Source organism: Sceloporus occidentalis, unplaced genomic scaffold (genome assembly GCF_023333645.1).
Source record: "Sceloporus occidentalis isolate IW3139 unplaced genomic scaffold, rSceOcc1.0.p SCAF_3, whole genome shotgun sequence".
Classification (NCBI taxonomy): Eukaryota; Metazoa; Chordata; class Lepidosauria; order Squamata; family Phrynosomatidae; genus Sceloporus; species Sceloporus occidentalis.
Window position 1 is genome coordinate 114,471,230 of NW_028316983.1, and position 16,408 is coordinate 114,487,637.

The window sequence follows — 16,408 nt, forward strand, 5'->3', positions numbered from 1 at the left end:
GTTTGGCCCATTAGCTGGAAGAAGGCTTATCAAATAACACAGAAAGTAAATCCAAAATTGCTGATTCAGAATGAAAGCCATAAAGAAGAAATACATCTTTATTGGTATCAAGGATGCGGAGGGAACACATGAAATTTAAAAAAGAAGGAAAGAAGACAGTATTGTTAAGAAAGGAGGAGGAAGAGAAGGCCTTGCATTATAAGCATGACAGATCTATACTTAAATGTCTTTCTAGGAATAGATACTTGCAGACCAATTCATGGTTTAAAGTAAAGTAATGATGTTAAAGAGAGATCTACATGGCAAATTATGCATGGCTGTGAATAAAAGTTTCATATAGCAGATGCTTTTCAAGACAGAGATGTATTTTTATATTAGAAGGATGAGGGCGGTGAGAGGCTGGTGACTATACATAGTTTGGCATATGCAGACTGCTCCTGCCTTTTAGATTTCATTCTCAGAAGGCATGCAAAAGTGCTATTTTTTGGTCTTGACAAAAGAAGCTATCTGTCTTTTTATTTAAATATACGCATATGGTGCTTTAAAAGTAGCATAAGCAACAGATAGAACCCTGCCCTGTGTATTTTCAGTGTAGAGGGCTGAGGCTGCATCTGCACTGCAGAAATAATGCAGTTTGACACCACTTTAACCTGGTGTGGCATTGAGCCATGGCTCAATACTATAGAATCATGGGATTTGTAGTTTGGTGTGGCACCAGAGCACTCTGATAGAGAAGGCTAAAATGTCACAAAACTACAAATCCCAGAATTCCATAGCATTGTAGCATGGCAGTTGAAGTGGTGTCGAACTGCATTATTTTTGCAGTGCAGATGCATCCTGAAAGGGAAGAATGCAAACAAGTGCCTTATGTGTAATTAAAAATTTTCCAGGTGGAAACTGAGATTATTTGCCAGGTACAAAGTGGATTAAAGTTGTTAAATCAAAGTCTTGACAGAAAACATAGAGTTTGAACTGGTCGGGAGGAAGAGAGAGAGCTGGCACCCATTAAGTAGGTATGTTGCATTTATGTATTACTTTCAATTTGCTATAAATAATTTGAACTTTATTTAAGCTTCTCTTCTCTTGCAGAAAGGGCTTTCCAAAGGAGCTTTGAAGCAATTGTGATGATTACTAGTAAGAGAATGCCTGTTCCCAGATTTGCAGCCAGAACTACACAGCACAAAAGGAAGAGCGATTGGAAGGAAAGAGAGAAAGGAACAAACTTAGAAACTAGTTCCTAGGGTTTGTTGTTGTTGTTATCCACCCTCCAGTCAATCTCAACCCATGGCAACCCGGTGGATGAGACATCTTCAAGATTCCCTATTCTCCACTGCTTTTTCCAGTTCCTGCAAATTCATACTCTTTTACACAGTCCATCCATCTAGTATGCAACCTTTCTCTCTTTTTATTTCCCTTCAACTTTCCTGGCATTATTGTTTTTTCCAATGAGTCGTTCCTTCTCATGATTACATGGTTCTTATAGCGATCAGCTGGAATAGAAACAGCCCAAAGAGAAGAAGACCCAAATGCTACTGGTCCCAGTAATGTTGAGGGAGAAGGAGAGCCCTGCTGTCTCTCTTCTCCTTGCAATTTGATGTAATGACTTCTTTTAAGTGTTGGTTGTTGGAGGCAAGAGGTTTAATGGGCTGGCTTTTCAACAGAGCTGATGATGGGCTTGCTTCCCTTCTTCACTGTTGCCAGATGAAATGGATGGATGACTTAGAACTTGGATAACAAAATTTAAGTTGCACCACTGGATTCATTGTGTTGGTGGAGGCCACTTGCTTTCATTTCCAAGACATATCTTGGTTTACAAACCTAAACCTTTGACAAAGGTTTTTTTAATGTCCACCTCGCACCCTTTTCTTCCTTTTCCTCTGTAGGTAAAAGCTTTTTAAGCAGCATCAGCACTGGGTGAATGGTGAAAGAGGGTTTTATAAATGAAGACTTTCACTGTCCAGATGTAACATGATGTCTTCAGGAAAGAATGCAATAAAGCTTGAGCTGGGAAAGAATAAGATTGTAGTGTAGGTGATCCTACTATAGCCATGTATGCCTGGCAGCAGCTGCCTCCAGAATGCTTTATTAAGAATGCATGAAGGACAAAACAAGGGATATAAGTAAACATAATAATAATAATAATAATAATAATAATAATAATAATAATAATAATAATACTGTAATAATAATTGTTATATATATTTTTGGTATACCACTTTGGGTATGTCTCACACAGCAACAGGTTTCTGGGTAAAAATAGCGAGTATTATATAAATGATTAGTAATACTAATGGATCATTTATGAAAATTACTAATATCATTGCAATTACCAATGGGGCAAAATCAACATCTTATTCTGTTGACTCATCTGAAAAGGGAACGAAGGAGTGCTGAGATCTGTGGATGACATTCTGGACAAGAGAAAAGAAATCCTGTCTACAAGGAGAAAGAAGAGGGGGAAGGGAATCGATTTTTAAAAATTGATAGCTCTTTTTTTTTATCCATCAATTGCATTGATGATGAAGTGGAATGGCAAATTCTGCCATGCTTCTGCTCCAGATAATTACAAAACAACAACAACAGGAAAGCAATGGAATGACTTTTACCACTGACCAGGATAATACAAGGCCTTAGTTCAAAAACTGACTGTGCTGTGAATTCACTTGGTGGCCTCATACTTTAGCAGCCTCAGCCCTGTTTCCATCCATAGAATGGGGACTGAAATGTTAGTTGGCCTTACCGTTTATGCAGTTTAAGATAAAACAAGCAAGAGATTTAACTTTTAGAATCCAGTCTGAGTGGTCTTACTGCTTCATTTTCAAAAGTTGCTAGACCAAGACATAGTTCACACTGAGGTGCACAATCTTTACGTGAGCTGGATTTTATCTAAGTACAGTAAGGATTCACGTGACTGAATGTGCCTCTTCACAGAATAATTCTCTCTGCACAGAAAATTCAATATCAGGGATGGGTTTTCAGTCCAGTCTTTCTCATATGTTAATTTTCAATGTGAAGGAGAGCAGTGTTGTTCTTATTTGTAGTGAGGTGCTTTCTAATGAAATGTTCTACTTGTAATATCTGAAGAGACAGAAACCTGGCATAGGCTTACCAGGGAGAAGCTGGACAAAAGGGGTGTAAAGAGGGTTATAGGATTGTTGATGATAAGGAACAAAATAGGACCCTTGCCTCAATCTTCCTCTGATGTCTTCAGATGTCAATCAGCATTAGCATGTAAATTTCCTGGGGTAAGGGTCTGTCATCTTGCATATTACTCTGTGAAGTGCTATAAAAACTGAAGGTGCTATAGAAATAAATGATCAGGGGTCATCAAACTTTCTTTTTGGACTACAGCTCTTGGAAATCTCCCAAAACCAGAAGAGTATGGTTGCTATAATGGTTAGGGAAGTTGTGAGTTGTAATCGAAAAACAACTTTCTCCATTTTCTATAAGTAATATATGGCCCCATTCCCACTTATTTGAATCGATTCTGATCTGCATGTGGTTCACACTTGCGCAGATTCGATTTATTGAAAAAGAAGTGGAAAAAAAATCAGCATCAAAAAGGCGCTGGTTAAATGGGTCTAGCGCATGGGCCCCCTCTTGGCATCGCTTCAGCGATTTGGATTAAGTGGGAGTCAGGGTCGTTTAAACTGGTTCAAACCGATTCATGATTCGGTTTAAAAGGTAGTGGGAATGTGGGAATAGTCTACATTCCTGCACTTAGTTCATCTGACCACTGTCTCGATAATGCAGGCAGGGAGAAGGAAGTTTCCATTTGTTTGCTCTGGCCTGAGAACTGGATAGCTTGATGTGTATGTGTGGTCAGGGATGCAGAGGTCCCATTTAACAGGCATCCAGACAATGTAGCTGCAGAGAGAAGCCTCTGTTACTCTTCCCCAAGAAAGTGCCAGAGAACAGCCTGATGCTACAACCCACCACTCACCTTTTGAAAGCCATAACCCTGTCTCTGAGATAGTTCTGTTTCTTTGAGGACTGTTTCTCAACAGTAGTTGTAGTAGTGTGCCTTTATGCCATTTCCAACTGATGGCAACGCTAAGACAAACCTATCACAGGGTTTTCTGGGGCCGAGAGTGTGTGATTGGCCCAAGATCACCCAGAAAATATGCAGGGATAGCTGTGATGGCCATTTAGCAAATTCAAACAAAAACCCACCAAACAGTGATACCTTTATTGGCCAACTGAAATGCACAATACCTGTATACTTGTTGCAAGCTTTTGATGGTCACCCAGTATGTTTCCATGGCTGAATGGGGAATCGAACCTCATTTCCAGAGTTGTAGTCCAACACTCAAAGCACAGGGCCAGTCTTCAGAAATAGTCTAGATTACTAGTTTCAAGGGAGCCAGCATGGTGTAGTGGTTTGAGCACTGGACTATGACTCTGGAGATGAGAGTTCAATTCGCCACTTGAGCATAAAACTCACGGGTGACTTAGTCACACACTCTCAGCCTCAGAGGATGGCAATGGCAACCCCCCTCTGACGAAACGTGCCAAGAAAACTCTACAATAGGGTCGCCATAAGTCAAAAATGACATGAAGGCACACAACAACAACAAACTAGTTCCCAAACTTGGTTGTGGGACCTTAATTCCTAAAAACATGAGGATTCTGGGAGTTCTAGTTCAGCAGCAGATGGGGTCCCAAATGTCAGAGAACTGGACCTAGATGAAGCTGGACCAAAAGCAAAGATTGGGCTCAGTTTAAGGGAGGTGGAGGAGACTAGGCAGAAGTGAGAGGAGAGAGAGATCTGGACAGCAACCTCAGCTTCCTTACCTCTTGAACTAAAACCATTAAAAGGATGTCTCCCCCCCCCCCCCCCAATTTCCATTCCAGTCAATGAGTAAGAAGAGCTTATTCGGGAGACTAATTTGAGATTCTGTCATGGTCAAGGGCAGTCAAGTACCCAGACAGGCAAGGGGAGTTGTTCTGGATTATTTTATTTGGAACTGGAATAAGCAATGGCAAAAGTGAGCTGTTCAGACAGGTGTGTGCTACTGGAATAAGGTGCCGTATTATGGTTAATGGCCTATATTATAAATTAAGGCCTCATTCCCACTACCTTTTAAATTAGATCACAATTCAGTTTGAACCGGTTCAAATGACCCTGGTTCCCACTTAAATCGATTTGCTTGAAGCGATTCGGTGAGGGGGGGGGGATACACCAGACCCATTTAACCCTTGTCTTTTTGACGCTGATTTTTTCATGTCTTTTTCACCAAATTGATTCAACGTAAGTGTCAACCACAAGCAGATTGGAGTCCATTCAAACATGCAGGATTCCAAGGAAACATCTTCTTTGCAAATGGACATTAAATTTCCTTGACTTTGAGAATTTCCCAGTGATCCCATGGCCAAAGGTGGAGATGCTACCCCTGAAGACAGCCCTTCCTACCATCTGAACCAAGACCAGAAACAGAAAATGCAGGCCTATGACTAACATTTTCGATTTGTTTCTCCTGTTTGCCTGACAAAGAAGCCAGTGTGACTTTGAAAGCTTGCAACATGTAATTGTGCATTTGGGTTGGCCCCATAAAGGTATCATTGTTTGGATGTTATTGGATTTGCTATATGGCCAACAGCAAATCCAACAACCCATATATATATATATATATATATATATATATATAGTTAGGGTTAGGGTTACCAGTAGATCCAAATCTCTCTCTCTATAGAGGCAGGTGGATTTGAATCTCCTGGTCCCTCTTTGGGTACAATGGACCAAATGAGGTATATTTGTGTGTGTGTGTTTGTCTGTATGTGTATACAACCAGCCCCTGGTGAAAGACAAGAGCTTAATCTGCCCTGGAAGGACTGACCCCCTTCTACTCTCTCATCCATCCAGCCTTTAGTATGAGTACAAATAGTTATGCCTGCTGGGATTTTGTTAAGCTCTCTGGCATCATTTTCATTTGCCCTGTCCTTTCCATCCTTCATTACATGCCCCTAGGTTTTACCCTTGACTTATCCACGGGTCATATCAAAATCCATAATTTTGGCCCCCAAACCTGCCCTTGACTTATACATGAGGTCGACGTATAGTCAAGTATATATGGTATCTATCTATACTTCTTGTCCCAGGAATAAAGACAGGATATTAAGAAACAATTAAATATACACTTGTCCCTCCATATTCACTAAGGTTAGGGGCACAAGACCCCTGTTAATATGGAAAAAAAGCAAATAACAAAAACACCATGTTTTTACCTGAGAGGACACCTCTCCAGGAATCTCTAGGTCCTCCAGGGCAACTCTGTGGTCAATGTCTGACAAACACTGACTATAGAACTGCGCCGGAGGAGCTGCAAAGGCCTAGTATAGTATTTTCTCTAGGAATCTCTAGGTCAGTTGAAGGCTTTCATGGCCAGCATCCATAGTTTTTTGTGGGTTTTTCGGGCTATGTGGCCATATTCTAGAAGAGTTTCTTCCAGACGTTTCACCAGCATCTGTGGCTGGCATCTTCAGAGAAAGATGCCAGCCACAGATGCTGGCGAAACGTCAGGAAGAAAGTCTTCTAGAACATGGCCACATGGTCCAAAAAACCCACCAAAAAATTCTAGGTCTTTCAGCGCAACTTTTGGTTAAAGTTGACCATAGAGTTTCACTGGAGGACCTAGAGATTCCTAGAGAGAACATATGAATCAAATCCATGAATCATCAAATCTGCAAATATGAAAGCTGCAAATATGGAGGGACGAGTATACAGTCAGCCCTTCTTATACACGGATTTTTTATACACGGATTCAAGCATACACGGATGAAAATGTTCAAAAAAAGTATAAATTTCAATGATCAAACCTTGATTTTCCATTTTTTATAAGGGACACCATTTTGCTATGTCATTATATTCAATGGGACTTGAGCATACATGGATTTTGTTATACACGGGGGATCTTGGAACCAAACCCCAGCGTATAACAAGGCTCCACTGTACATTTTAAATCAATGCCAGTAGGTCTGCTTGTACACAAGTTGTACAGAAGCAGTCTCTCTCCATAGAGGCAGGTAGATTTGGATCCCCTGGCACCCCTGTGAGTACAATGGGCCCATTCAGGTGGTGCCCACTTCATGCCCAGCCAGGAGCCTCCTCTGTTGTTGGCCTGGCACCAAGAGGGTTAAAGGGAGGGGGAGGCAGTGACGTCTGAGGGCCCTCCCCTCTCTCTCTCTCTCTCTCTCTGCAGACACACTGACACATACACACACCCAGCACACACCCAGAGGCACAAAGGAGCCCCCCAGTGGCTCCCTGCCTGCCTCCTCCTTGCCTCCTTCCCTGCCTGGTCCCCAGAGGAGAGCAGCACCATGACCGAGACCACCAAGACCCACGTCATCCTCCTGGCCTGTGGCAGCTTCAACCCCATCACCAAGGGACACATCCAGATGTTCGGTCAGTGGGGCCTGGCAGGGGAAGAGGGGGTCTCTCTCTGTGTGTCTGGGGGGGGGGGGGGGAAATACCTGCCCTCCTCCTGCCAGGGCTAGAGCAAGGCAGGGATCGTGGGGTTGGGAGAGAGAAAGGAGCATCCATCTCCCAGGCAGAGATTGCGGCAGAGAGGAAGGGAAGGGAGGAAAAAGGGAAGGAAAGAGAGGCAGAGAGAGAGGGAAGAAGGAAAGCAAAGGAAAGGAAAGGAAGGGAGAGATAAGAAGAAGGAAGGAAGGAAGGAAAGAAGAAAAGGAAAGGGAGGGAGGAAGAATGGAAAAGGATGGAAGAGAAGGAAGGAAAGGAAGGAAAAAGAGGGAAAGATGGAAGGAAGGAAGGAAGGAAGGAAGGAAGGAAGGAAGGAAGGAAGGAAGGGGAGAGAAGGGAGGGAAGAGAGGAAAAAAGAAAAAGAAGGAAAGGAAGAGGGAGCAGAGGAAGGAAGGGAGGGAGGGAGGTTGGGAAAAGAAAGGAAGGAAGGAAGGAAAGGGAGGGAAGAGGGAGAGGATGAAAGAAGGCAGGGAGGAAAAAGAGGAAAGGAAGAAAAGATAGGAAAGAAGGAGAGGTAAGGGGAGGGAGGAAGGAAGGAAGGAAGGAAGGAAGGAAGGAGAGAGAGAGAGCTGCTGGTGTTTTTGTTTTGTTTTTTTGCTGTCGATCCCCTGGATGGAGGGGAGGCAGGGCTCTTCTGGGAGGGGGCTGGGGAGGGCAAGGTCTAGTTCAGAGTGGAGGGGGCTCCCTAAGAAAGGTGTGTGGGTGTTGCTCTGGATGGATTCCTCGGGAGGAAGGGTTGGTGGGGTAGAGACCAGCTAGGGGGGAGGATCGTGGCCCACGAGGAGGAGGAGGAGGAGAGGAGGGTCTGGGCTGTGCCCTCTACTCTGCCACCCTGTGATAGAGGGAGCTGGGTACCTCCTTGAGTAGGACCAATGCACCAAGGGCCCCTTGAGCATCATAATGCAGAAGCCCATTTGGGCCAGCAGACGTGGGCAGGGAGTAGCAGCTAAGAAGGGCTGTGTCTGGAAACAATGTGGCTCTTGTGTTTTGTAAACAGCTCCTTCTGGCATCCACACACATCTTCCCTTTTTGCAACATCTTGGGCATGTGCCTCTCAGTCCCTCGTAATGTGTGAAAGAGCTTTTCTCATGCTAAGGGCATGTGGGATTCTTTGGAGGGTGAGAAAGGAGTTGTTGGGTGCTGGTGTGAAACCAGGGGGTGTGATGTGGAGGGAAGACCTGGTGGGTGGCGGTGTGCTATTTCTGAGTCCTAGGCCCATACAGAAGTGTACAGTGCCAACTATGTTTATTTTGGCTGCCAGAGTGGATTTGAAGTGGCATGTCTTGGGAGGGGACCCTGTGATCCAGTTGTGTGCCCACACTTGTGGTAGCATGCATCCATCCCATGTACGCTCTGTGTGTGGCATCAATCCTGGCTGGTTGTCGTACTCCACCATCACCCTTTGATACACATTTTTTAATATACTGTACAATTTAAAAACAGTTAAAGAATGACAACATAGGCCCAAAACACAGAAACAATCCAATTTGAGACCGCTTGAACTGACCTGGCTCAGTGCTAGGGAATCCTGGGAATTGTTGTTTAGTGGCACCAGAGCACTCTAGCAGAGAAGGCTAAATGTCACACAAAACTACACTTCCCAGAATTCCCTAGCATTGAATCAGGGCAGTTCAAGTGGTCTCAAACTGGATTGTTTCTGCAGTAGGTTTTGGCCCACACTTTGATTTCCCTTTTCTTTGAAAGAAGAGTTTAGGAGGGAAGGCTGAATATAATCTATTATTTGGAATCCAATAAACCCGGGTGCTAATAGATATCCATAATGTTCATGTTACTATGCCCTTATATTTATGGAGTCTGTATGGAAGGGTAGTTTTGATGGCTGTTTGCCTGCCTTGGTTTGGCAGGAGGTTGAAGGGCGTTTGCTGTCCACAGCTTTCAGTGCTGAAATGGCTCCATGGTGGAGAAGAGGAAAGACATACTGTATATACTAGTCTCCATCATGTTTCAGTTGGCTAGCCTTGGCAACCTTTTAATGCAGTTGGAGTGGATGCTTCGGCTAAACAGCCATTCATTGAGAAAACTGTGAGGCCCAAATGAGAAAGTCAGCTTGGTTTCTTAAAAAAAGAAAAGCTCTCAATTGTGTGCCTATAAAAACAACAACAACAACAATAGAGATAGGGGAAATTCTCAAGGGAGGACTTCTTGCCATTCTCTCCTATGTTCACTTTCTAAATACTGCTCAGAAATGCAGCTCCCGTTGGTGGGATTACACTGGAATCTTTCAACACATCCAGGAGAAATCCTCCACCGATTCACAGGAAGGAGAAAGACACAGCGTCGTAAATAATGCAGATGCTTTGCATGTTAACAATTGATTTGCGTCTGCTCCAGAGGACCACTCTCCAGCTTTCTTTGCAAGATGGCCTGGCCATGTGGCTTCCATCCTGGGGCAAGGCAATAATGCCTCAAGGAGTTTTGCTACAGGACCGAGCAAGGCCAGGCTCTTAGGTGTGTCTAGACAGGGGCTGACGTTTAAAGGGGATTTGAAAAAGCCCAGCGCTCAGGGATAGCAGCGTTTTAGTCTGGCACATCAGTGTATGCAAATACTGGGCTGCAGATGAAATAAATCTGAATGAATGCAATCACACAGTTGCTGATAATACAATAGAGGATGATGAGAAGCAGGAAGGCATCTTTCCTCCTGCCAGGTGCCTGCTGTGCCAGCATTTTCTTCACATTACTGCAAACGCTCACCAAGGTTTTCACATCTGCACAGGTTTCCTTTAAGAGCCCATGACTCCACCGTGAAATGCCAGGATCTGCATCCTAGGGAACGTCCTGTCCATGTAGTCCTTTCATTTTCTATGTGTCAGCAAAAGGAGGTGGGGAACCCTGGCTAGAGCGCTCACGCAATGCAATGCAATGCAAGAAAAGGCCTACAGTACCCACTTAACTAATTCCTGTGAAGTCCTTGCCCCTCCAATCTGTCAGCTTTGCCTTCAGAAGGGATTGTCTGCAAACATTGTTTGCACCTCTTAAACCCGGTTTGAGAGCCAGCATGGCGTAGTGATTTGAGCACTGAACTATGACCCTGGAGACTGGAATTCGAATCCCTACACATCCACGGAATCCCAGTGGGTGACTTTGAGCAAGTCACATTCTCTCAGCCTCAGAGGAAGGCAACAACAAACTACCTCCAAATAAATATTGCCAAAACAAACAAACAAAAAAAAACTGCACTGTGATAGGTTCTAAATCAAAAATGACATGAGGGCACACAATAACAAAACGAGAAGCCAGGTTTTATCTCATGGTCATAAGCAAATCAGTACATATGCTGGGAAATCCTTTCCAAGCATTCCAGGGTTGTGCAGGATTTGAAGAAAGATACTGCTAAAAATTTTAGAAACAAACCACGAATCCTCAAGCCTTACATATGTATTTAGTGAAAGCTTTGATATACCATTTGCATCTCCTGGCCCCTTCAAATGCCCTCAGTCAGTTTTAATAATAATAATAATAAATAATAAATTTTTATTTATATCCCACCCCTCTACGAAACCCAATTGGGGCGGCTTACAACATTAAAATTATACATTCCCAAGACCATCCATTCCCACCCCCCTGCATCCTACATAATGTATTTTCCCTACAAGGTAAACTTTCTTCCTTTGGCTGTCTTGCCACTTTTGTTCCTTGTTTTAATTTCAGGTGGGGATTTCTAATGTTTCAACTAAGCCTGAGAATACTTTTAAAACCCATAAGTTAAACACACTTTCCACTGAACTAGGAACATTGAACAGCAACAGCAGAATCCCATAAACTGTATTTAAAGATACAACAATATCTACATCCATCCATCCATTCATTTATGCATGTTGTTTGCTTTTAAAATTCCTTGGGCATTTTAGGTTGATTGTAACTGAATATTTTTTCAGTTTATTGTAACTTGGGAGTTGGAGTGGGAGAAACATCAATGGTGAACCAGAGGCTCACAAACCAAACACTATAAGATAAACTTCTCTTTCTGTACTTGATCTCTCTTGATTTGATGGAGATGGGGGAAGGCAGCTAGCCAGACAAGCACAGATATTCACGTTTCGTTATGAGCATCGCAACTCCCATTTCTTTGTTTAAACAACTCATTATGCTTTGTTTTCTTTTCGCCTCTTTCTGTTTATTGCTTCTTCTATAATCTGGCATAGAGGTTGAAGGATGCCCCACAGATATTGGACTGCAACTCCCAGAATTCCTCAGTATTGGCTATGTAACATATGGCTCCTGGGATTTACGGTTCACCTCTGTTATAGATGGTTAGCTTCTTAGGGCAGATACTTTTTGTTTGTTTTTTGTTGTTTCTGTTATAGAGAGTATAAAAGTACAGATCATAGATGGCAGAATATACATTAGAGTGGGTAACAATACTGGTTTATCTTAAAATGTTCTCATAGATTGTGTGATTCCCAAATTCTGGTCTTCCAGGTGTTTTGGACTTCAGCGCTCAGAAATCTCAGCCATCTTGGCCAATAGTCTGGGATTCTGGGAGCTGATGTCCAAAACCCTAGAAGGCCAGAGTTTGCAGATTACTGTCATGGAACTTATATCTAGAGAAGGCATTGGATGTTTGAACTTTTGAAACACAGCAGTATATGTCAAGTATTATAATGCCTTCCGATACTGCTACAGTTGGGCCTCTGTATCCATGTATTCTTTATCCAAGGATTCGGCCATTCACAGCTTGAAAATATTTTTTAAAAATATATAAATTCTAAAAAGCAAACCTTGATTTTGCCTTTTTATATAAGGGACATCATTTTACTATGCCACAGTATTCAATGGGACTTGAGCATCCACAGACGGATGGTGGAGGTGGTGGTCCTGGAGCCAAACCCCAGCAGATAGCAGGGGTCCACTATATTACTATTAGTAATAGTAATAATAGTCATAGTATTAAAATTGTATGACTGCGATTTAGTTAAATATTGCTATATTTATCATCATCATCGTTTATTTATCACATGGCACTTAAACAGTTACAGAATAAAACATAACTATTTCAATAATATCAAATACTTAAATAATATTGCTGGGGATAGCACACCCACACCAAGTAGCTGCTGCATTAAATAGCCCTTAAATATGTAGATTATGAGAAGTTTATACTGTCTTGGTCTGCCATAGTTTTGTTGTGTTAAAATACTGAGCTTTTTAAAATGCAGTGAAGTTGGAACACTTGGTTTTAAATGTGAATATCTCATTATGTTGTAAGAAGCTGTCGTTACTAATAATAATTAGACAGAGATTGATTAATCTAGAGCACCATTGGGAAGACAAGTAAGATCTCCATTTTAAAAACAAACTAAGCAATTTTAATCTCCCACATCCAAAGCAAAATTTTAATTCTATAACCATCCACCCAGAAGCAGTTTAGAATTACTACTATTGATACAGAATGCTCCTGCTTAGGAGACGCTGTGTAATAAACCTACTGGCTCATGCTTTTCAATGTTACACAGTTCTGGCTTTTTTTCCTTGCTTCTTCCAATCTACCCAGGTTTAAAAATGTAGCTTCATTCTAATTCTAACCCTTGCATGGTACTCCCAGACCTTTTAATTCCTTTAATTAATTCCTTTTAATTCCTCCCAGACCTCTTTTAATTCCTTTAGGGTTGTACATTGGAATAAAAGTAACACAATTTTAATCTGAGGATTTCTTGAACTAAGGTCCAAAATGCACTGCAGAAATAATCCAGTTTGAGACCACTGTAACTGCCCTGGCTCATTACTAGGGAATTCTGAGAACTGTAGTTTTGTGAGACATTTAGCCTTCTCTGACAGAGAGAGCTCTGGTGCCACAATAAAGCACAATTCCCAGGATTCCCCAGCACTGAGCCAGGGCAGTTGAAGCAGTCTCAAACTGGATTATTTCTGCACTGTATTTTTGGACCTAATTTTCCTTCACATTTCCACCATGCAGGATGTAGACAGCAATTCAGGATCTCCATGATGGAGGTGACTGGTGCCTTTCAGATCATGAAAACGGCAAAGGGAGCATGATACTAACAAATCATTGGATAATTAGTCAGGAGAAACTAAGGGCCAAAATAAAGCTGCTTTGGGTCTCTTTGGAGGTATGTATGCTGTTTAAATGACACATGAATCTTAAGAGGCCAGAAGCAGTGCCAAAGCTGCACTCTGGTCCTTAGGACTGGAGCATGGCTTTGGCATGGCTTCCAGTCTCTTAGGACGCATGCATCATTCTAACAGCATATCTCCAAAGAGACCCGAAGCAGCTTTATTTTGGCCTGTCTGTATGGGCCTTAAGGTATGATTTTGCAAACATACATATGCAACCAGGCAGGGGGAAAGAGTGAATTGAATGCCCTGAAATAAAGAACTATATGTCTCTCAGTTGGGGTACTGATAAGTAATAAAACAAGTTCATGTACTCCTAGAAGGGTAAAAACCATTGAAAAATAACTCAAGACAATCCCAGGATCTTGGAAAGGTAGCTAATCCCCCAAAGGATAGGGCCAGGAATCAAAAGGACCTTGACAGATTGGAGAGCTGGGCCAAAACTAACAAAATATATTTCAACAGGAAAGCACTACGTTTAGCAGAAAAATGTGGGCAGGAAAAAGGAAATGCAAAATGGGTGACACCTGGCTTTGTAACAGTACATGAGAAGAGGATCTAGGAGTCTTAGTAGACCACAGTGATGAAGCAGCCCAAAAAGCCAATGCAATTCTAGGCTGTGTCAACAAGAGAATGGTGTCCAGATCCAAAGAAGCAGTAGTGCCATTCTAGGCTGCTCAAATACAGTGTCCAGTTGTGTGCAGTTACAGTTCAAGAAGGATGTGGCCAAGCAGGGACCTGTCTACAGGAGAACGACCAAGAAGGTCTAATGTCTGGAAACCAAGCCCTATGAGGAATGGCTTACGCAGCTGGGTGTCCGGGAAAGCTTCCAGCAACACTGACCGTAGCTGACAACAGAGCCTTTAGTTTAGTGGAAGTAAAGCAGACCCTGCAAAGAAGCAGTCCGAGGGCAGGTCAAGAATACGAGCCGAAGTCAGGATTCCAGAGATTCCAACGTTCCAAAAGTCAAGCCGAAGTCAGGATACCGGGAAACAGCGTAGTCAAACAGTCCAGGGTCAAAACAGCCAAGAGATAACGAAGTCCGGTCCGAGATCAAGTTAACAAAGAATCTAGATACTAGGAGCTAGTGCTAGCAGCAATCACGCCAAGGGATCATGCAATAAACTCTAGCAACCTGCATTAGTCTCTCTCCCACTTAAGTAAGGGAAACTCTCCCTCGTGCCACCTGAGGCTGGTTGGCTAATTGCCTCTCGGCAATCCTCTGTGATCTGCGTCTGCAAGCACTCTCGGCTCTTCTCTCTTTGTAAGAAGGCACCTGCAGGCAAGCTTCGTCTCCAGAGTCACCACTAGGCTGTGGTACCGAAGGAAGCCTCTCTTTGGCACTAGGACCTGGTTGAACCTCCTCCTCTGGGGCTGGAGGATCACAGCTGGGACCTGGCAGGGCAGGAACAGCACCTGGCGTTGCCTCAATCAGCCCTTGCTCTGGAGGAGGCTCATCCTCCTCCTCCTCCTCCGAGAGCTGATCTTGGCTGGCCATGACATCGGGTATGTTTAGTTTGAAAAAGAGAAAACTGAGAAGATAATAGAGGAATTAGATAACCATGTCTTGTAGAGGATGAAGCAAGCTTGTGGTCTGCTACACCAGACATTAGAATGTGAATCAATGGTTTCAAATTACAAGAGGGGAAAATCCAGCTAAACATTAGGAAGAACTTTTTGGCTGCAAAAACTGTTTGAGTGTGGAATAGACTGGCTTAGAGAACTGTAAATTCTCCTTCTTTGGAGGCATTTAAGCAGATTTTGGATGACCATCTTTTGGGAGTCCTTTAGTTGAGTATTCATTCCTGGAAAACTACAGCTGTGCTGTTCTACTGCTGTTGCTTTCTTTTAAAATATTTCTGCACATTGTGCGACAATACATACACATTTTATAGATACTTTCCCAATTATTATTGGAGGGGCTTTGCCTGCTTCAAAAACAAACCAAAATGTATTTTGGAGACCTGAGAACCATGGACATAGAATATGTATTAACTTGGTCAACAGAAACTATATAATCTGCTCAGTTAACTGCCAAAGCAGAGCTAATATTGTCAAACTACCATATGAGATGTGTATGCAAGAATTAAAAAATAAATAATTTCTTTCCTTTATAATTAACTTAAACCTCTGCCATGCCATTCTGCTACTGCAGAAAAAACTGGAGATGAAATTAACTTGAAACAAATGGAATTTCTCAGCCACAGGCCTCTCCTCTGGCTGTTGCACTCAGCATAGTTTCATTAAGTATTTATTTAGAAATAGGAAACAATCATATAGGTGTGTATGAATCTGTAGAATTTACTTTTAGCAGTGTGATACTTAGGGTGCATCTATACTGTAGAAATAATGCAGCTTGACACCACTTGAACTGCCATGGCGCCATCCTACAGAATCCTGGGATTTGTAGTTTTGTGAGGTACCAGCACTCTTTGGCAGAGAAGATCTTGTAAAACTACACATCCCAGGTTTCCATAGGATTGAGCTACAGCACTTAGACTGGTGTCAAACAGCTTTATTTCTACTGTGTAGGTGCACCCTGTGTTACACAATGCATATAATATAGGTTCTTACTTATGAAAATTGAATGTTTTATTGTATATTTCTGGACGAAGGACTGCGTAGATATTATTCGACTGAAGATTGCATCATCAATCACCATTGGCTTGCTGGCTAGGGCTGATGGGACTTGTAGTCCAGTGACATCTGGAGGGTTACACACTCCAAACACCAGGTCCTCTATTTTCAGATCATAGAACAGATGATGCTATGGTTAATAGGCCTTACTTGCCAGGCCGGTGTGCATAGAAATATAGCCATAGCCATGGC

The 16,408-nt window shown here is 42.6% G+C and overlaps 1 protein-coding gene across 1 annotated transcript in view; it reads left to right on the forward strand.

Moving 5' to 3' along the window:
• Positions 1–7,183: 7,183 nt before the first annotated feature.
• LOC149316583 (nicotinamide/nicotinic acid mononucleotide adenylyltransferase 2) overlaps positions 7,184–16,408 on the forward strand; it is a 93,734-nt gene continuing 84,509 nt past the window's right edge. The window contains exon 1 of the mRNA XM_089515873.1: positions 7,184–7,405. Coding sequence (XP_089371999.1) covers positions 7,321–7,405 — 85 coding nt within the window. The 5' untranslated portion in view covers positions 7,184–7,320. The remainder of the gene's footprint in view (positions 7,406–16,408) is intronic.